Below are 23,639 nucleotides of genomic sequence, written 5' to 3' on the forward strand. Positions count from 1 at the left end.
AGATTATAAATTAAGTTTTTAAATGCAAGGAATATTTAGAAGGCATACATTTTACTACCACTTTAAATATAGAAATAAAATTTTACGTCAAATGCGTAAAAGTTGGCAGGTATGTTATTGAAATATTTATATTTCATATGCCAACGAAGTAAAAACCTTCATGCACAGAAATAGAATTGAACAGCTATTGCAGATGTGTCATCTTAACAATATCAAAGATTTAAGTAGTTGCAATGATAGACTTCAAAACTTGACACTTAAGCTGAAAAAAATAAAAAGAAGATCTTATACCAGACACCTCTATATGCATTGATGAAATATTAGTACCATTTTGTGGGTTCGTATCTTATTTTTCATACATATGTATGAAAAATGATATATAAATTTACCATAAAAATATACAAGTTATTCACCACACTTATGATTTCTAGGTGTACACTAAATATGATAATTCAAAAAATATTTTATTGCTGAAAAACCTTCTAGATTCTGGGAGAACAGTTTATACAGATAAAAATAACACGAGCATTTACTTAGCTAGAAGACTGTTTGAAAGGTGTTCACATCTTGTAGGAACTGTGAGAGCTAAAAGAAAATTAAATTTAGAAGAAGCTTTGAATAAAACACATGAAATAATACCTCAAAAAAAAAAAAAANAAAAAAAAAAAAAAAAAAAAAAAAAATACTTGAGGCCTTTTAATATTCATGTGAAAAGACACTCATGGTGTAATGATTCTTATACCAAATCAAAATGATTCAAATTCATGGAAAAGAAATGCAAAAAACATTAAGCTATTTATGAGAACAATAAGTCAAAAGCTAATATTGATTTATATGACCAGCTGAAAACTTATTTGCACTGCCTGAGAAGAGGTACTAAATAGTATAAAAAATTAATCAATGCACTTTTATTATTCAAAGAAATTACACAATTTAAGATTAACATCACTGAATTTCGGGAACAACTTCTCGAAACATTCTTACATACAAGAGTCGCCTAGAAACAGATATCTTTCATAATTTTGATTAATGTGTGGTTTACAATGCTAACAATAAAAAACAGTTTGGTAGAAATGTAACTCAAAATAAAAACAGAAGCAAGTGGTACTGTCCAGCTTGTGATAAGAATTATTGTATTCCATGTTTTTTTTTCTTCTATTCATAATGCAAAAATACTCTTACTGTTTTTTTTTTTTGGTCTGATAGCCCTAACACAAAGTCCACAAGAGCTGTTATCCTCATTGATTCTAGAGCTGCTCTGTTGGCTATCGTTTCTATCAATCCTATAGCACAGGTCATAATGGAGTGCCGTTATTTTAAAAACCTGGCCTCACTTGAGAAAACTATAGTACTGCAGTGGGTTCCACGCAACAAGAAAGCAGACTTCCTGGCTAAAAAGGGTGCTTTAGTTATGCAAAGAATTTTTCATCCTATACCCTTTCATACTATTAAAAATCTTATAAAAATATCTATTAAAGCCCGTGCTCAGGAAGACCTCTATAACAGGGTTCCAAAAAGTCCTGGAAGAATGCCATCCCAAATTTGTGTATTGGCTCAAGGCATAGAGCAGTGGCTGAATTCCGCCTAGCTACTGGACACGACTGCCTAAGAAATCTGTATAGACTCAAAATTGTTCCTTCCCTGATATGCACTCTGTGCAGTTCTGGAGAGGTCATGAACTCTGCACATCTACTCTACTGTGCTACTCTGGGTAAGACTTTTCTCGCCGAACGTTATTGGGAGGCTAGAGTTATGTTAGCATTTTTTGTTGTACTTTATGTTCTTTCTTTTCATTGCTTTCTGCTGTAACTGTTCATAATCTGCCATTAGGAATAAAAAATAAATTCTATTTTTTTGTTTTTTAATTATATCTACTTTTTTCGATAAAAAATAATTAATTGGAAATTGTGTCACACATTATAAAATACCTTCAAATTAGGAAACTTCTGTAAAATCATAACCAGCTAAAATAATTAGTTCGTATAGATGGTGGATTTTCTGTGTTTAACATTGTAATGTGGCACATAATGGAATCCCATCTATCTCATTGAAGTTATGAGCAAATGCATTCATTGAAAGCCAAGTTTAATATAAAGTGAGAAATGTACACAAAAAAAGTGAAACTGTAAATGTATATTTGAATTACTCTTGAAAGAAAAATTTTAAATAAAATTGCTCCTTTTAACTAAAACCAGAAATTAGCATAAAAGTGTATCCCCTCTATTCATTGCTTACTTTGTGCAATTTATATATTTTTTTCCAGTTATTTTTCTGTTGATAATTTTTATTACACAATTTCTCTAGCGAACTTACATATGAATTGGTCATAAAATTTTTCTTCAGTAATTTATAACAGTATTTTTAGAAAATACTATTTGGCTGTGTAAAACAATGAAAAGAAAAAAATAACAATCATTTGCAAGACAAGATTTTTTTATTTAATAAAAATGTATATGAAATATTTTAATTATCTTTCTTAGAAAATATTACAGTGCACATAATTCTCTAGTAGTACTTTTAAAACCACTAAAAAAAGCCACAATTGTTAAAACTCTTATTAATAATAAACTAATTAGTGTTTTCTATTAAAAATCTGTAGAAATTTATTCTTCATACAAACAAGATAATAAATTGGAAACTTTCTCATATGTAAAATAAAAAGTTCTTATCCTGAATTATTATTTTTTACTATTTAATAGCATTTCGTCTAAATTTAACTCTTTGAAGGATGGAAAAATATTCACAAGTAAATGAGATAAAGCTATTTCAAATAAGCTGGAAGAAAAAGGCAACAACTATTTGACTTTCACAAAATTTAATATTTAAAATATGTATATGTTTATAATTTCTTAGTAGCACATTTCATGCTAACAAAGTTATTAGAAGTAAGATATTTCTGTTCATTTACAAAGTTATTGAAACATTTATTTAACGGGTGTTGTTAGTCTGTCTGTACTGAAATGCTAGTCTAAAATAATGACAAAACTTGTATTAATTACATTCTAAGCATGTATGTAATATTAAAAAATAGGGGAGGGGCTTTTGTTGCATATTATTCAAAGAATTCTTACAATCTTTGGCATTTTAAAATTTGCTTGTCTTATGTTGTCAACTTTGTTATGGACCCTATTGTAGGCTCACTAGTGTTCAAGGAAAACTGGTTGTAACTTTTCTAAAAGGATATTTGAAAACTCAACACATTCATCTTTTCCATTTAATTTCCCTCTGAGAATTACCAATATAATTCCCAGTAGAGAAATTTCTTACAAAAAGAAACATTTAGAAACTTTATTACCAATTATTTTTACAAGTTTTTTCAGGAGGCTTCTAACCTTATCCCCAGTGAAAATATCAATTTTATGACAATTTTAAATCAATGTTGTTTTTTTTTGGGGGGGGGGGGGTTGGGAGGAACAGATTTGAGGATGGCTGAAGTTCTTAAATTGGGGAAAGTTTTTAAAAATATGTTCACACATTTGGCCAACTTTTGATGGAAAACGGAAACTAATTTGCGTTAGGCTATTAGAATGGCAAACGTTAACAAACGGTAAACTAGTTATTTTAAAGCCGTAACTGTTTAATAGGGATCAAGGNAACACTTGATTGAGCTTTATTCCTAACTGCTATGGATGGTTGTTGTACTTAAAATAAACCAATGTAAATGAAGCGCAAAAGAAAAATATTTAAATGACTTCACAATTTTATTCAACTACTCTTATGAACAACAAAACAATTTTTTTCTGTGATGACTTTGTGAACAATTCATACATACAACTTGATGGGATAATTCAATAGAAAGTTATCACAGTGAAATATTAAAAATGTCAAATATACATGAAAGAAAAATATTACTGAAAACTAAAACCACCGTAAATAATTCAACACATTGAAGCACACTTCGTCTAGTATAATATCTTTATAAAATCTTCTTTTAATTCCCAGAAGTAATTTCATCTGCGAAACAATGAGTTATAAATCTGCATTCTGGAACAGCGTAGTCATGAGGCATCGGTAAGTGTTTGAGAGATTGAGACAAACTAGTTGAGGAACTAGAGCTTTTATTTCTAGTTGCTTGTAAGATACAAATTGACCTTAAAATAGTCGCAGTCTTTTTAGCCATTTCTGCAACACTAAGACTGAAAATAAAAAGAAAACTTTATTATAATCAGTTCAGAGATTTGTAGAAAAACATTACAAAAAGGAGAAAAAAATTATCTACATAAAAGTCTGCCAAAAATTAACATGAAGGGTGATTTATTTTTGTACAAGAAAATTAAAAAAGAACTTTCAACTTCAATGAAACATTTTTTTTTATTACTGACATTGTAGAGAATGCCTCATAAAACAACCTAGCACCCCAAGGCACAGACAATAATTTAAGACAAAATCTATGAGACACTTTACTACAAACTTATAGGTTTGGAATTCTGTACTTGTCACAAAGTAAGAATACATCATTAATTTTTAAATTCTTAATACATAAAAACAAAAGTTATTTTTAATTGAATAACCAACAGAACTGAAGTTATTATTTCATGAATAAGTTTTACTTTCATGTGTCATGCAATTTTTTATGATATATATATTCTTTTTTTTAGTATAAAAATTCACACAAATTTTTTGATAAATTGGGTTGAATAGTGCAAGAATATATTAAGTATGTGCAAGTAAAAATTAATATGATCTAGATAAGCAGATCAAACGGTGCTATCAACTGAATTAAACCGATCACAGTGAACTTGAAAATAAAACTCCATAAGAGAGTTAATTTGGTTGAGTCAGAGTTAAATTAATTCAAAATTCTATAGATTATCTACTTGCATTATAGAAATAAATAAAACATATTTGTTGCAATGGAAAAACGAGTTCACAAATGTAACTAAATTAAAATACATTTATTAACTTGTTTAAACTCAGACACTCATTAAAATTCAAATGTAAAGCATTTGTGAAAAAGCTTGTCATGAATCGACCTAAAGCTGGATAGATTTCATATTCTAAAAAGTTTTTTTTCTTTTTTATTAAACACATTACCATATAAATTCTAATACCGTATAAAAATGATTTAAAGATAGGAATAACAGATAAGAAGACAGATATTAATAACATTTGGATAGAATGTAAGGGATTTTTCGTTTCTTGCATTTTCTCTTCCATTTAGCAATTTTATTTTTTTTTAAACTTTGTTATAAATCCTTTTTATATTTTAAGTGTCTATAGATTTTTTTAATCCTCACTTTTTCTTAAAATGAAAAAATGAAGTTAGAATTTTTTAACTTTGAAATTTTATTTTTGCAGTAAAGCATTTTTATTTTTTTTTTTTCCTTATCATAGTTTATAGTTTCTTAATTTTATCTAAAAGTAGATATTATGAAAATAACTCTGCTTTGATTGTGGTGCGACATATTTGTCCAGAGTAAAAATAGCAAACTGGTAAAATGAGATTTCAGGCACTGTATAAATTAGATTTTTAGTTTCTCTCCTGTTTTCTTCCACTTCGTAATTTACCCTTTTAATAATTTCAATTTAGCTATTATTGAGTCTTATTTATTTCTAATATCTTTAAGAACTATTATAGCTTATTTTCTTTTTATCTTAGTTATTTTTATACATGCAGTGATTCTGATATATCTTTTATTTTTTTATTGTTGTCTTCTTGTTTCTTAAGTTTTCTTTCACTTTGCAATTTCAGTCTAATTTTTCTTAAGAAACTTTTGCTTTTAGTTTGGCTAGACATTTTCAGTAAAGGTAATATAAACAGGATCAATAAGGTAATATAGACAAGATTTTGGGCATTTAAAAAAAAAAAAAATATGACAGACAAATATGATATTTTTATGTATCTCTATTGTGTTTTTCTCTTTTTTTCCAACATGGTAATTTAATTTATATTTAACTTTCATTTCTATACACAACTATTATAGACTTCGTTTTCGTCTTTGTTTGGGATATATAACCAGGGGTGATTGTGATTCAAGTCAAAATTCCAGAAAATTTCTTGAGTAAAAAAAAAAGTTTAAATTTAGAATAAAATTTGAACAAGGTTTTTTTCCTTTTTCTCACTATTTCTTAGTTTACTTAAAATATATTTAATATTTTACACATACCTATGATGACCTGGAGAAGTAATTGAAATTTACAAACATGTCTTTCTTTCTTGAGTTTATGATAATAAATATTTACTGATAAAAAATGAATATTAATCTTGGATATAAGTTTATAAAGTAGGCTCTCCCTCACAAACAAATAAAATAAACTGTGTTTTTAAGTTCCACCGAAATAAAAATTTGATTTCCGGAAACTTTCGTGATCAATGATTTTTTTTAAACGTCTGAAACTTCGATCTCCGTAAACTTCCGGATCACAGTTAGCGAAAAATCCAGAAATCCGGATTTTTTCCGGAGCACAATCAGTCCTGGATAACTTTATTTTTCTGGAAAATAGGGTAACATTAAAAATTAACATTTTCAGTGCTCAAATATCAAGAAATAGTAGATTTCTGTACATTTCCTTTAGTCAGGTTATGACTGTATTTTGAAAACTAAATATTATTAGGCCAAAACAAAAACTTTTTCTAAATTTTACGTAAGCAAATGTTTAAAATGAAGTTGCATAATTAAAATTTACCTGTCTTTTAATGAAGAAATAGGTATACTTGATAATCGTTTACATAGGCACACAACTTCTGGCGCAAACTTTTCTAAGTCATAAGCACTAGCTTCATGCTAAAGGAATAAATAAAAAAAAAATCATATAAATTTACATAAATAAAATTAAATTCTACAAACAATGTTGATGGCTAAGCAGAAAAAACAAGCATATTTTGTGACTTTCTTTTCAGCAAGATAATAGAAAAAGTTCACTATTATAAGACAGGTGAAATATAAAAATGAATTTTTAAAGTTGTTTGTTTGTTCGTGATATATTGAGCNTAAAAAAAAAATCATATAAATTTACATAAATAAAATTAAATTCTACAAACAATGTTGATGGCTAAGCAGAAAAAACAAGCATATTTTGTGACTTTCTTTTCAGATAATAGAAAAAGTTCACTATTATAAGACAGGTGAACTATAAAAATGAATTTTTAAAGTAATAAAGCAAAATGGTGGCTGAACAATATTTTATAAAGCCTTTTTTTTTTTTTTTTTGACGAGTATGACTGAACCATCAATATGAGCAATTTAAAATGGATTTCTTAGGATGAAAAACTTAATTTTTTAAAATTATATATGAAAATAGCCACAGAAATATCCAGGAGTTAGATATACCAATTATTGTAATAATGGATTTTGAACATATTTCAAAATTTCCAGCAACTGGATAAAAAAAATAAAAGAAACTACATAACAAAATGAATTAATACGATCAACTTCTGTAAAGGACATTAGATTAAAATTTAAGTTAAAGTGAAATTCACAATTTTAAAATAAAATTACCAGGAATTAGAAATTAAAACTGCATAACAAAATAGATTAATCTTATTAACTTCTGAAAAGAATTTTATTTAAAAATCCATCGACATAAATACGCAGTTTCAAAAAATAAATAAATAAATTTCTAACTGTATGCAATGAATAGTGAGAGACCTATCAGAAAATAACATTTGCGTCATTTTTGAAATCGAAAAAGATAATTTTTGAAAATGCTATAGGAGTTTAATCCCTTTCAAACAATATTGTACCACACATAAAGCTTATCAACAGTAAATACAACAATAAATTACAAAAAATTATGTATTCATAAGATAGTGAATTGAAAATACAAAAATTTAAGAGTATTTATTTACATAAATTTAACTTACACTCAAAACTTCTTGAACAACCTGGCACATATGTATATAGTCCAAGTAAACTTGCCCACCACTATTCCAATCTTGAATGGTACAACTTCTTTCAGGAGGGGAAAGTTCATTCAAATACCTCATAAGAAATTCAAAGTCTTCTGAAATTTTACAGAAAAGAAAATATTTTTATTTGAATTCAAATATAAATTGTACTTATCAATAAGGCTCATTCATAAAATTCATCAATTTAAAGGATATTATACATAAATATATGATAAATAAAGCCCATTAAATTAATTTTAATTGATCTAAATATTTCTTTCAGTTAAAATCATCAATAAATTCCATAAAATAGTTGAGAATTAAAGTTTTCTAATAAAAAATATCTGGCTCTATATTAAACAAAAGTATTATAATTACGATAACTTATTGTAATAAAATATTAGCTATTCTTTGCTCAATTTTATTTGGTATTCAGTTAAATATTGGACATTGTTTCGTAAATTAGGCATATTTAATCCTTAAATAATCAGTTTTTTTTCTCAATATCTAAAATTTAGAGTGCAAAAAATTTATGAATAATTTCTGCATGCAATTATAAAACTTGTTTATTTAAAAATCATGCAACATAAAAATCAACTTTTACAAATATTTATAATTTTTTTTTACATAATTTAATAATAGTTAAAACATTGTTTAAAATATAAGGTACTGAAAATTTAAAGGGAATTGGTCAAATAATTGAGAAATTGAACTTTAATTAAGAGAAAGTAAATTTAAGTGTCTGATTTCGTAACTGCAATCATAGATTAATTAACATATTAAAATTTAGCCTCTTAAGCTATGACGATTGCATTGGTACATGACAATTCAATCAATAGATCTAAAATTAAGGTGGTTTTAGCATATTTGCTTATAACAGACAGAAGGACTGTATATGTTAAGGACTGTATAACAGACAGAAACATTCAGTGCTAAATCTTCTAATGCATAAAGAAGCATAATGTCTAACCTAAACTGTTGAAAATATAACAAATTTTTATCAATTTGATGATCCTTATCTCTTGATTCAGATTGCCACGAGTTTGTCAATGGGAATAATATTTGAACTAGCTTCATTAGATTTTTAAGGATGACATACCAGGATGGTAAATGTTCTTTGTTTTAGAGAAAAGTACTAAAGAGTTGGGGAAAAATATATATATTTTTGTTCAAAGTATGGAAAAATTGCAATGATCTTTTTCTTTGACCTATACAATGCTGTAATGAGCTTAACTACAAATTAGAGTACAATTTTATTGGCTTATTATTTTTTTAAAGTTTTAATTCATAATATTTTTATCCTTTTGTAATTTGATAATGTGCTTTAGATGTATTTTTCTTTTCGAAAAATGAACAATATCATCCTTAGGTCATCAAGTTTTTTAACATTATAAAACAGCACTCAAATTGATAATGAATATGTATTAAGTTTCTCATTTTCAAACATAAAGACTTTCTGAGAGAGAATAATTTTAAGCACATAAACCACTTAAATCACAACAAATTACAATATTTTTAATAAACAGTTCTGAAATTCTGAAGGTATGGCCCAGATGAGTGTATACAACATACTCCTATTAATATATTTTTAACAGAATTCTACTGAAACATAAATTCAGCAACATATGTGCAAGGGCTTATAGATGGTCCTAACTTCTTTATAAAAACTTGTAACATGTTTATTAAATGTATTATCCCAACATCTTGTTTGATGTTTCAATTACTAACAACCACTTATCCATTTTTTCCCACCATCCAGATAAATCTAATATAGCTCGCAAAATTTATAATAATGTTTAAGTAAAAAATAAAATTTAAATTGTGTTTTGTACAGAATGAAATATAAAATAACAAAAACTTAACTTTAGAAGCAAAAACTTTATTACTTACCATTGATTACAGCATTTGAGACCAAATATTTTAAGACAATTTTATGACTTTTACTCCAACATCCAGCTTTTAGCAAATACCAAGCTTCATCAGCCCTATTCCCTTCATTGCCAGCTCTAATTGCCTAAAAACAAAAGAATAATTAACCCCTTAACGATCGGTTAATTTTCAAGAAAACGGTCATAAAAGTGCCTATTTTTTTGGCTTTTGTATTTGTATTACGTATTTGATTAGTACTGCAACTAGTTTAAAATAAACTATCTACAATTACCTTAAAAATATCCTGGCACTGCCATCAGATGTGTAAAATGAGAAATAAAACGTTTTCCGGGCAAAAGTAATTAATTATTGGCGTGTTACTACTGAACACTCCAGCCCGTCAATATCACGGGAGCGAAAAATAGCAGGCGAAAACTCACCTCGTCATTTTCACGGGAGCGAGAAGCACATTTAAATGACATATGCCAAGCGTCCATTTATTTTTGGTATAAAGAAAAAAGCTGCAGCACAAGCATTTAAGAATGATGCTTCATTTCACAGAAGCAAAAATAATTATTTGGATCTGAAGTCATAACACAGTGCATTTCTTAAAGATTTCCTTAAAACTGAAATTTTTTTATTAATTAAGAGTAAACTGATTTCAATTATAATTTAAAACACTACAATCAACATAGATGTCTTAAAAATGCAAAATTGACCCTACAATCAAAATAATTCTTCCTTGCATATAAATGAGCACTGATGTACTTTCTATAAGGACAAAAACTTTACATTTCAAATTATATATCAAGTCAGTTTAGCCAAATTATATAACGAAGCGACATTATAAAAATAATTTAAAGACTCCAATAGGTTAGAGTTTTCAGTAGTAACTATAAACGTTATCAAGTCCTTTCAGTATTTTTACAACAAAATGTGTTTTAGCAATTTTAAGACAAAATGAAATAATTAGAGTTAAAAAAGAAAATAATTAATCACTGCTATAACTGCCTAAAAATGATAAATTGTAATGAATGCCAAAAAATAATCGAAAAACAATGTGAATTCAGGACAAATTGGGTCAGCGCGATTACGCAAGTTAAAATTTGAGCGTGTAATAACATAGCAAAAAAACTTAGGAATTTAAAAGACAATGAGGAAATTAGTGAAAAAAATTAGAAATAACTGCCAAAAAAAAAAAAAAAAAGAATGGAAAATTTTTACTTACAATGGAATTATTGCAAATCATTTTTGTCATCAGTGATTATTAAAAACAATTAAATTTACATGTTGAAAACAACATCGTAAAAGAAAGAACATGAAAAAATGAACTGAAATTAATTATATGTATTTTAATGAAACCGCCATGAATCGTACACATCAAAAAATTTAAACTCCAATCGAAAATATTTCTTATAAAAAATAAAGTAATTTGATGTGAAAATAGCTTAAAAAACAATTGAAAAACTACTAAGACTTATGGTATCATCAAGTGAAAAGTGCTAACTTATATGCGTAATGTATTTATATGTATACCGTATTAAGTATATAGTAATTTGATAAACCTTGGAAAAATGGCTTAAAATCTTTAAATAAAAACAATTAGAAAATGGCTTGAATTTACAATGGAATCATAATATATATAATTAATGCAAATAATAATAAATTATATTCAAAAACTTGTTTAGTAATAATATGGTATTAAATATTTTGGTATTAGAATATCATGGGAGAATATTCAAAACACATTAAACAGCTGCTGGAAAAAAAAAACTACTAAAATTCAATTTTCCTTAGAATGGGTAATAATTTCTGTAGTCCGTAGTAACAGCTGAAATTGTGTAGAAACTACAGCGAATCCGTAGAAGTTGCAATCGGGTAACCAAAATTTTTTCTTTAAGTGACAATTATTTCGCCTTAGTAGTAAAACTATATATTTTAGTACAGTAAATTTTAAGAGTGGATGCCAAATGAAAAAAAAAGTATATTTCTCTAGTTAGCCCATCCATTCGAAAAACTAGGTGTGGGCGTCAGTTAGGGATCATTCGAGTGAACTCTGCATGGGTTTAGGCGATTGACTAACTCAATCTGAAGAAGCTGAAAATTTATATAAATTAGTTTATTTTACCTTAGCTTCATAAATCCATTGCTCAGGAATCAAAAGAGATTCAAGCAAAAAAGTTTCTTTCACAGACATCAGCTTGTTTTGTTCAAGGGTAACATGCCGTAATAAAATATCTTTCACAGTCTTAGTTCGCCTATAAAGTAGAAATTGATGTTATTAAGTTTCAAAAAGCTTATTACAAAAAATAAGGCTAATTTTGTGATATTAAGAATAACTTATAAACTTAAGATTACTTGATCTTATGATACATTTTAAAAGTCTTATTGTTGGAAGGTAAGAAAATACATAAGTACTATTTCATGATTTTGTCAGAACTCAGTACACAAAAAATTAAATTAAGAATGATTTCAAGAAAAGAAAAAAAAACGATTCTTCCCCATTGCTTTTCTTTTGTTTCTCAAGAAAACATTTCTCATTAAAATATACAATAATTCCAGAGGAAAATTGTACAATTTAAAAATTATAAACATTTTAAATAGTGTTGATGAAAATTTTGTTTAGCAAATATTTCTTGTGATATAAATTATGATGCCATAACTTCCATCAGTATTAAGTCAACCTTTCTTGATGAAAGCAGGCCTATTTATAATTAATCCCATTTATTTTTAACAAAAAAGTAAGATGTTTAATCATGGATTTATAAGATTTTACAATAACCTGTGGTCTCCTTTCCAACTCATATTTTAAAATACTCTTTCAACAAATAGACATTCAAAAATTCAATAAAAGACATTATAAAAATTATAAATTTCTTTTAAAAAATTATTAATCAAAAAAGGTAAAACATATAATGATAAACAATTCAGTACATTAGCTGAAATACTTAAATCTCTCCACCCCTCAAAAAAAGTTTATATTTAAAAATATGATAAGCAGCAGGAAACTGCTATAAAGATTTGGCAGAGGACATTATTATAGCGTTAAATATTAAGTGAGATATAGAAATACTATAAAAAAAATCATTAGAGCACTGGCTTTTATAAAATTCTAACAAATGCATTATACAATAAAAATTTAATACAATTAAGAGTGCATGTGTACAACAATATATGGTTACATGTATCAAAATACATAAGGTAAAATATTGAATTACCAAGTTGCATCAGGATGATGAAGAATAACAAATACGGACCAGTGCCACATGTCTAGGGATTCCAACTGAGAAGCAAAATTCGAATGAAGAGTACATGCCAAATCAGAGGGAATATTAAAACCGATTGAGGTAAGAGCTAAATGCAATAACCAACTGCAAAACAAATATATTTATTAGATGTAACAAATACACTTCAATAAAAGAACAAATCTATTTATATTTGTAAATGCTTAACATAAAAATTATTTTTCAAATGTTTATATCTATTATTAATCTATTTGCTTTTATAGCATTAACTGAACAGAAAGTGCAAAGATAAAATTTTTTATCTTTGACAAATTAAAAAAAAAAAGTCCTATAAAAGTATTTAGTACAAAATGAAATGAAATGAATTTTATCATTAGAAATTCTCACCTTAATCTATAATCAAGATGGTCCGTTGTATATGTTTCTGGCATCAATAAGAGCTCAAAGCGATAACTTCGATCACAGTAGAGTTTTAGAATATGGTAACATGTATCATATTCAGTTATTGAATCCTGATCTTCTGATTCTATTTCAATTCCTTCCACGTAAGATGGGTAAGGTGGTGATGAATACTTGCTCTAAAGATAAATTTTCATAAAAAATTTACTTTTAAGTCAATACATTTAAAACTTTTCAATACAACATACTAAATTTAATAAAAATGAATCTTTTTTAATTAATCTCAAATAAAGTATGTGCAACAATTTAAGCAAGAGCTACATCATAGCTTGTGCTTTTACCTAAACTATTCAAAATGAAAATACATTCTTTAAAGGAAAATATGAAATAACTAATAAAATGTTGGGTACTTAATTCATTCTGCCCGCGACAAAACTGTATATTAGAGGCAATAAACATTAGAAGAAAAAGAATATTTAAGTTTAATAAACTGCAAATAAATAAAACCTATAATATAAAATAAAACACAAAGAAAAGAAAAAAATAAACAAAGGATTTTAAATAAAAGAAAAAGGAAAAAATTACTAAAAAATTATCAATAATTAGAAAATTTAGCATCGAAAACATATAATCTAGATTAGATAACAGCTGACATGATTATTTCCACAGAAACAGTATGTTCTAAATTGTATTAATATAGTCAAAACAAAATATATTAAAACAATAAATATTCATAAAAAAATAGTCTTTTCTTCCTTCGGACACAGAAATGGAAAAGTAACCATACTTGCCAACATTAGAGAAATAAAATAACGGAGATTTTACTCGTGATATTTTTTTAGGCTATGAGTAAAATTTTGATACATCAAGCAAGTAAAAAAGAGAAATTCAAAATTGGATATAATATAAGCACTCACATTTAGCAAAGTAAAAGATTAATATACAGTGCAGAACCAGTTATCCGGAAATCAGAAAACCGGAACGAAATTCGATAAATTTTCCGCCATTTTTAAAAAAATAAATTTTTTTCCTCATCAGATTTTAGGATTTTTCTTTCTTTTCTGAAAGATGTTTACCATACCATCATTTTAGAAATTATCATTACTGTATTACTTCATCGTTTTTTCTTCTTTTTAAGATTATTTCCAAATATTGTTTTTTTTTTAGTTGAGTTTAACAATAAAAAAACGGCTTTTTGTAGCGATTCAGAAAACCGGAAAAATCAGTTATCCGGAATAGCGATGGTCCCGATNTTTGCTTTTATAACTAACTGAATAGAAAGTGCAAAGGTAAAATTTTTTATATTTGACAAATTAAAAAAAAAAAAGTTCTAGAAAAGTATTTAGTACAAAATGAAATGAATTTTATCATTAGAAATTCTTACCTTAATCTATAATCAAGATGGTCCGTTGTATATGTTTCTGGCATCAATAAGAGCTCAAAGCGATAACTTCGATCACAGTAGAGTTTTAGAATATGGTAACATGTATCATATTCAGTTATTGAATAATGATCTTCTGATTCTATTTCAATTCCTTCCACGTAAGATGGGTAAGGAGGTGATGAATACTTGCTCTAAAGATAAATTTTCAGAAAAAATTTACTTTTAAGACAATACATTTAAAACCTAATACAACATACTAAATTTAGTAAAAATGAATCCTTTTTAATAAATCAAAAGTAAAGTATGTGTAACAATTTAAGCAAGAGCTACATCATAGCTTGTGCTTTTAATTAAACTATTCTAAGTGAAAATACATTCTATAAAGGAAAATATGAAATAATTAATAAAATGTTGGGTACTTAATTTACAGAAATGTAAAAGTAACCATACTTGCCAACATTAGAGAAATAAAATAACCGAGATTTTACTAGCAATATTTTTTTAGGTTAAGAGTAAAATTTTGATACATCATGCATAATCATGCAAGTTAAAAAGAGAAATTCAAAATTGGAAATAATATAAGCAATCGCATTTAGCAAAGTAAAAAATATGTATATAAATCTTAATCTAAAGAAGATTTTTTAGACGGTCAGAAAATATAGTCTTCGTTAAAAAACAGGAGACTTGGCAGGTATGAGTAACCCATGTTAAAATATTTTTTAGTTTTTGTATTCATTTTCAGCATTAGAGAGGAGAAAAAAAGAAGAAAGATTGAAAATAACATTCAACTCAAATTACAAAAAAATATACAAGCATGTGAAACTATTTTGCACAAAAAATTATTTACATAGTCATTTAGAGTTTTCACTATATATGTACATTCACAATTCAACAAACTGCTAAGCTTTATAAAGAAAATAATTAAAAAAAACTATGATTATAAAAAATAAAGTAAAACAAAATACAGCAGAAATAATAAAAAATAGGCACATAACATTTTATTTTATTTTTTCTCCGGAAAACATCATTGCAATTTTTAATATTTTAATACAAATATTTTGATCAACAATTAAAATTCTGATTAACAATTTTAATAAAATTTCTTCACTTTGAAAAAGCTAATAATGATTAAATTTTATTTTAGCCTTTTTTAGACTTTGCAGAGTTAAAACAACTTCTAAAACAATTAGAGCAAATTTCGGAAATTCTGCAAAGAATTGAAAGAATCTCATGCCTGTTATTTATTCAAGATGTAACAATAATCAATAAGAATGTTTACCTCAAATGACTTATCATATTGATTCACAGCTTCTTGAATACTAGAATTAGGGTTACAGTGGTACCTAAAACAAACATTATTAATTAAATAAAAGTATTTTAGAAGATTAAAATATTGATAAATTAAATAATACATGAATAACAGAAAGGCCACAAACATTAATTTTAGAAGTTTACTATATTTTAAACTCTTGCATAAATGCAGGATTCCGACTCAATTTTCCTGACTTTTTCAGGTTTCATCAGGTAATTTTAAACGAATATCCAGACCATATTTTATCTATATTATGCAATTTTTGTTATCAGATAACTTTGACTTTTTTTTTTGGTACACCAAATGTCAAATATTATATTTTGTAAGCAAATATATATAAAAAGAAATTTTATATATATATGTAAATATATATTAATTCTATTGCGACTTTTGATTTCCAGGATCTCTTCAATAGCATTCCTCTTTCTAGACTAAAATATGTTTTTTTGAGGTATTACTATGATTTTAAAAATATCCTTAATTATGATTTTGATTATTGGGAAATTATAATTAATTTTTGTCTTTTTCATAATTATCTTTACAATGGAAAATATATTTTTATTCAAATTTATGGAATTCCACATGAATCTTGTTTTTCATCTCTGTTAGCTAACTTATTTCTATACTATTATGAAAAAAATAATACTCTTAATATTAAATTTGTTTTTAGATTTAATAATGATTTATTTATCTTCATTTTTCAAGATAATACAATTTTGTTTAATAATATTTACCTCGAGGAATTAATCTTGCTTCATAATCATGATGATAGCATTAATTTCAATTTTTTGGATTTAGGCATTAAAGAAATAAGAAAATAACTGCATTGTTGATTTATATGATAAAAGAAATTATTTTTATTTTAATATAAAAAAACTAATTACCAGGAATTCTAATGTTTTAAAAAAATTAATTTACATACCATTTTTAATCAAATGAATAGAATTAAAAGAATATGTAGTAATGTTTATTTATCCAAAAAACAAACTCTTTCAAAATTTGACAATAAAACAAAAAAACAATCAATACCTAACTAAGTTCTAGATAAAATCATTGAGTAAATTGTTATTATTATTAATAAAAACGTTGTTAACTAAATTTAAATTTTTACCAAATGCAAATCCAATTCGGGAAAATCTGAGGCTAACAAACTGTTCAAATCATGTTTCTTTTTTTTTTATAATTTTCTAAAATTATTATCCAGTATAATATTATTACCCTACCCACATCCATTTTCAGGTCAATCAAAGGTAACTAACAAATCAAATGCTTTTCAGTACTGCAGTAAGAACGCGTCATAAAAGATCCCTCTATTTACACTTCAAACTCCACTTGCGCTTCTGTTTTCATATTTTGTTATCTGGCATTCTTACTACGAAAATATTTCAAATCATTCTTGAAAGATTCTGGTATGCGTAAGTTCATTTGAATTCACTTGTTGTTTGATAAATTATATTTTGTGCTGTATTTTTCTTACATTTTATTTTCTGCTTTTTGTTTAATTTCGTATATATTTTTTACTTAATGAGTTCTATTTTCGTTTCAATTTTTTTGAGTGCTTCTCACACTATTGTATTGATATATTTTGCTTTGGCTATATTAATACAATATTAGAAAGCACTCCTTTTTACGGATATAAGGAGACAAAATAAAGAAAAGATATCTCCTAATCAGCTCACACAATTATATCTGTAAAAAGGATAGAATAAATAAAAGTATATTAAATATACATTAAAGGTAATTGAAATACAACATAAAACTAGAGACTAAAAATATGTTCTTATTTTCATTCTAAATTAGAAACACTGCATACATTAGAAACATGGAAAGCATAACAAAAATAAAAATTCTTATTTACCAAAGCTCTAATGAGAGAGCTTCTTTCCAACTTAAATCTTGACAGCAGTTGATGGAGCAAAATTTATTTTCCCATACCAACATTCCAGATAATAGTGTATAAATAAGTATTCTATCTTCACTTATGAATTTACATGCCTAAATATATAATAACAAAGAATATTGAGATTAACAAAATAAAAATAATGAAGTTTGCAATTATACTGCTTATAACATTTTTGATTTATTCCTAATTAATGGAAATAAGTAAATATATCACCTTAGTTTAAAACAAATAAAGGTTTAAACTCATGAAAATATCAAATATTTAAATTTTTACCATTACCTAAATTCTAATTTAATAAACTATTTTAAACCATATATCTATAGGTTTGTCATCATGAGAAGTAAGTACAATACATCAGTAAATTGTTAGTCGCTAATTAAATATCAAATTTTTTTTTGGTAAGAGATACTTTTTACTGTAACATTATTTCAACACTTTATTTCAGGTTTGAAATTATGACATACTAACTAACAAGTGACCCTTTCTTTATGATATTTTAAACTTAAAACTTTTAATTTTTATTAGTAAACAATAAAGGTTGGTTGATTTGATAACACATGAGGCAGGTACAACTTTATGGTGCCTAATTCAAACAATATATAATACTTAATTTAAAAAAATATATTATGTAAACTATGCCTAATGCAGAGAAAAAGTAACAAAAGAGTATTAAATAGAAGGGGAAAATACTAAGGTGCATGAACATTGAACAAAGTTAACCAATGTAGTTAGGTAATAGATGTGGTAATAATTCTTTTGAATTGCTATCTCAATAAGTAGATGCTATCTCATCAGGTAAAAAGATGGTGTTTTTGTTCAAATTTATATATATATATATATATACACAGTGAATTCGTGATAACTCGAATCTGAAAGGACTGACGAAAAACTTCGACATATCGGAAGTTCGACTTACCGTTAGTTTCGGTTTTGGACTTTCAAAATATTGTCAGATTATTTAATTAATGCTTATTAATTACAAAACTTCTAAATGCTTACAATATTTAAGGTCATTTTTCTGACAAGCCATTTACTATAAGACTGTTTGAAGCACTTTATGATACCCTGGTCCATCGGCTGCAACTTTGCTGTTGTGTTTGGCGGGAGAAACTGCAAGTTTACGGCTTTCAAATTAGGTAGATCACTATGCGCTGAATTTCCGATTTAGCGAAGAATTTCCGATCCAATTTTCTTACATAGTCTTCAAATAATACTGATGTCATCCAAAACTTTTTGTTAGATTTGCAATCCAAAGGATACGCTTTTACATTCTTGAAACATCGGGGATTTCGGTATTTACCGATAACAAGTAAGGGCAATTTCTCTGTCCTGGACGCATTTCGTTCAACTAGGACAGTCAAACGTTCCTTGCACATTTTGCCCCCCTGAGCAGTTTTCATCCTTAAACATCATAGTCTTATAGTCTCATCATAGTTTATTTTTTAAATGTCTTGGAAGACATTTAAAAAATAAACCCATTTCATCAATATTGAAAACATCATTTTCACTGTATCCTTGAAGTAAATTTGGTAACGTTTCATTTAACCTCTGTTCACATACTTCAAGAGGGACAGCTTTAGCTTCTCCATGAAGAGTGCGAAAGACATTGTGTGTGTGTTGCAAAGAAAGGGGCAAGATATCAACTCCAAGGTTTTTTTTTTCTTGCTTTAAGAGATCCAAAAAAATCGAGTTAAAGGGAGTAAAATTCGAGTAATCGAGAATAATTAACATGAAATTGAAGATAAAAGGGTCGGGATCTCATAAAAAAATCGAGTTATAGTAATATTCAAGTTTCGTACTTCGAGTTATAGCGAATTGACTGTATATAGTTTGCTGCTAATATGAAAAAAAAACTTAAGATTTTTAATACCAAGTTTACCTAAATTTTTTGTTAACAAGAATAAAATTAAATAAACAAAAAAAAAATCCATTAAAATTTAAACACTGTATCATCAATTATGTAATTGTGATAAAAATTAGACAAAAACGTAATGTTAATTTAAAAAAAACACACACACACAAATAGAATTTATTAACTACTTACATCACTTTCTTCCCAGTTGAAAAGTTGTTTACTGATCAGATTACGAACAATAGAAGTGCCTTCTGATTGAGCTAGCAGTAGAGATAATCGAAAGTCTCTATGCTCTTGAGCAAATTGAATTGCTTCTTTTGTTTGACGACCAATCAAAGATAAGAAAATTTTCTTTAAATATCCATCCTGGTAGGTGAGAAATATATATAAATATTAAAGCAGAAAAAAATACAGCTATTAAATAAAATAAAACTAAAAGAAATTAAATCGTAAGTGACCAAGACCAAGTCATTATAAGTAAATATACAATCAAACTTTGTTCATTTGAACCATAATTTCACAAAATCATCAAGATACAATCATTAAGCAAGATATCTGGTTAGATAATGGTTAAATATCTAACCATGCTTTCTGTTATCAAAAAATAGGAATTTCCTAAGCTTATCCGCAACCCTGTCAAGGGGTTGGAATTACAAGGCTTGCAAGAGTTAACCAAATTTAATACAAATTCAAGTAATAAATTTGATCATCTTGGCACTATTTTTATAAAACTTCAAAGATTATGACTCGTTTAAGACAAATATTAAAAAAAAAAGTAATAAAAATAATTTCCAAACATTAGTTCTAAAAATATAAGAAAATAAAGAGAAAATTTACTTTTGACACATTAGAAATTCTTTTCTTCAAATCACATTCAGTTGATTTTATTAACCAATTAGATAATGCTCGTCTTCTAGCTATTTGTATTGCAAAATTAGAAGTATCTAAAGGGGAAGAAAATATGCAAATATATACACATGCAGCCAACTTCAATATTTTAACATAAACCACATGTAAGAAAAAAAAACAAATAATTGGAAATAGGTAACTAAAAAAACATTAAAACAAATAAGCATTTTAATTATTTTGTTCTATTTATGCTTAGCTCAAACTAGAGGACATAACATCCAAATCTGCTTTTTAAAAAAACCCAGGAAATCTGCAGCCACTGATCAGATTCCGACATAATTGGAACTGGGTAACTATTACAAATATTAAAACAAATAAGCATTTAGAACTTACAATAAAAAATGCCTAAAAAAAATTACAGAGAGATGGGTAAATCCATGATGGACTACATTTTATATAATTTTAATTATTTTGTTCTATTTATGCTTAGCTCAAACCAGCGGACATAACATCCAAATCTGCTTTTTAAAAAAACCCGGGAAATCTGCAGCCACTGATCAGATTTCGACATTCAACCTAAATCGAGAGTCCCAAATGCAGTTGTAGATGCATAAAACTAACTGGTTTTTCCTTTTTAAGACAAATTAGTGTTAATAGTTTCAAGGACTTACTTGGTGAGAAGAATACTATCTTTCACCACTTTTATTTTACTTATATCCCTATATTTTTTTTAAAATTTTCATTATATTCTTTATCAAAAATTTTAATTTTTAACTATTGATGTACTCTCAATATATTATCCCACTGATGGTTCTGTACATAAAAGTAGTATTTTAATATGCAGTCTTTGCCACATAGCATGATCCCAATTTTGCTCTTTCACTTAACCGTCAGTGGATTAATAATGTCTTTTACATTATCTTTCACTTAGGCATTATTGGTCATTAGATTAGCTGGATTAACCCATTGTGTTTTAAACTATTGTTTAAACCATTAAAAAAAAGCCTAAATTTTTTATAAAGTTAAACACTTTTCAATAATTTACTTTTTATTGTTTAGATAAATACTTTTTGTTAAATATAACAAATGAAAAAGTAATAAATTTACCCAAAAAAATCATTACAAATTTAGAGTATAACTAATAATGAGTTTGTGTTTCTTGAAATAAGCATTAAAATTCAAATTTTAAATGTTTACCTATCAATTCACTTCCAATATATATATATTCTTTATAAAACATATATAAAATAAATTAATTGTGAACAAACTGAAAGTCAAACTGTCTAAAAAAAAAAAAATATGCTTAAAATAAAACACACTATCACTTCTAAGTTCTAATAGTTTTCAAAACTATTAATAAGTTAAATATTTTAACTTTAGAAAATGTGTTAAGATAATTTTTTTTTCATTTAATTAAATAAAATAGAATGCTTATTGCAGTTAAAAGCATAAATGGCTATCTGGTCTTATCATGAATTTCATATTTTACTTATCAGATTATTTTAAGAATTTTTTTCTGTTATCAGAGTGAAAACATTTTTATTGTCTAAGCAGTACATTTTTTTTATTTATGATTCTAATATTTTTAAAATACTAAGTTTGTCTGAAAGAACATTTTAGCAGCTATAACTAACTATAACTAAAAATGCAAAATTCATCAATGTACAAGACCATTCAATGTCATATTATTCATAAGCATATGCTTAAAGCTTTTAAATGGCAAAAAAAGTATCCTTTTGTAAAAAAGTATATTTTATTCTTTATTATTAAATTTTAATTATAAAATATATCTTTGTGTCATTATTCTAGAGCTTTAAAAACACAAATGATGGGGAGACTGACACTTCACCAAAAAAGGAAAAAAATAAAATTTCCTTTTGTTTTTAGGGGAAAAAAATCATAATTTTTAGTTGGTTCATCAGATCAGCAGAAATTGAGTTTTTCAACTTAATTAAGGAGAGTCTGAGATGCCACCAAAATTCAGAAGTCTTCCACAAAATGTGGTAGAGTTGGCCGATCTAGATGTGCGTCAAATTAAAATACAATTTTTCAAATTAAATATCTCAAATTAAAATACAATTTGTTAAAATTATAAACAAGTTGAAATATTTTTTTTTATTTTAAGCACCAAATAACTATAGAACTTTTTTTTGCATTATTCTAGAAATTAAGTAATAAAACTCTGAAAAATCATAATAAAAAAGATTTTTTGGTCCTTGAAATTTAAATTTAGTCATTCTTGCTTTCTGCAGTCATAAAAAAAAGGTATTGGTAATAAAGCAAAGCATCATCGTGAAAATAAAAATTTCTAGTAAACAATGAGATTTGTTTCATTCAAGAAATGCTATTCCATAATAAAATTAAAGCATCTTATTATTAAAGCATACTAGCGATTGTGCAAAAAATGTCATTCAATATTCTTAATTTATTAATAGTACTATCAAAAGAGAGAGAAATTTAAAATACAAAATATTTACTTTCATCAGTACGCAGATCTCGAATTTTACCCCAAAGAGATACTAACAGATCCCACACATACACACACTGTCTGATAAAATCAGTTTCTTGAACAAATGGATCTGTAAAAGAAAAATTAGTGATATTTTATGCATTCAAACCAAAAGCAAAGAAAATTGTGCATCTTTAGAGAATTTTTGGCTATTGTCACTTCCATAAGTTACCGCAATTATTTGTGTGATAAGAAGAATGCTTCACTTTTCATTTCAAGAATTAATGAATTATTTTAGTTCTATTTTCGACAGTCACTGAAAAATTTTCAAATTATCTATAATATTTCTGTTTGCATGTTTCTTATTATGCAAAAAAAAATTTTTTTATTACAAAGCTTGTTTTTAAATTATGCTTTTAAGAAAGTTTTTAAATGTTTTCATTTTTTGCTTAATTATCTGATAATGATGAAAGAGAAAATTAGAAGGCACAGCTGAAGTCAGGAATAATAATATTGCTCACTGATAATATATATATAATATATATA

The 23,639-nt window shown here is 26.2% G+C and overlaps 1 protein-coding gene across 2 annotated transcripts in view; it reads right to left on the minus strand.

Moving 5' to 3' along the window:
- Positions 1–3,682: 3,682 nt before the first annotated feature.
- The window catches only part of LOC107445514 (nuclear pore complex protein Nup98-Nup96), a 71,554-nt gene continuing 51,597 nt past the window's right edge, over positions 3,683–23,639 (minus strand). The window contains exons 28-39 of one of the 2 annotated variants that reach the window (XM_043045763.2): positions 23,122–23,223; positions 20,633–20,739; positions 19,985–20,161; positions 17,896–18,032; positions 16,005–16,068; positions 13,330–13,520; positions 12,916–13,068; positions 11,826–11,955; positions 9,719–9,842; positions 7,805–7,944; positions 6,628–6,725; positions 3,683–4,136 (exon numbers count right to left, since the gene is read on the minus strand). In XM_043045763.2, the coding sequence (XP_042901697.1) occupies positions 3,932–4,136; positions 6,628–6,725; positions 7,805–7,944; positions 9,719–9,842; positions 11,826–11,955; positions 12,916–13,068; positions 13,330–13,520; positions 16,005–16,068; positions 17,896–18,032; positions 19,985–20,161; positions 20,633–20,739; positions 23,122–23,223 (1,628 nt within the window). In that variant the 3' untranslated portion in view covers positions 3,683–3,931. Of the gene's footprint in view, positions 4,137–6,627; positions 6,726–7,804; positions 7,945–9,718; positions 9,843–11,825; positions 11,956–12,915; positions 13,069–13,329; positions 13,521–14,706; positions 14,917–16,004; positions 16,069–17,895; positions 18,033–19,984; positions 20,162–20,632; positions 20,740–23,121; positions 23,224–23,639 lie in introns of those variants that run through there. The other variant, XM_043045762.2, reaches the window with a different exon arrangement.

This window comes from Parasteatoda tepidariorum, chromosome 7, assembly GCF_043381705.1.
Source record: "Parasteatoda tepidariorum isolate YZ-2023 chromosome 7, CAS_Ptep_4.0, whole genome shotgun sequence".
NCBI classification, from domain to species: Eukaryota; Metazoa; Arthropoda; class Arachnida; order Araneae; family Theridiidae; genus Parasteatoda; species Parasteatoda tepidariorum.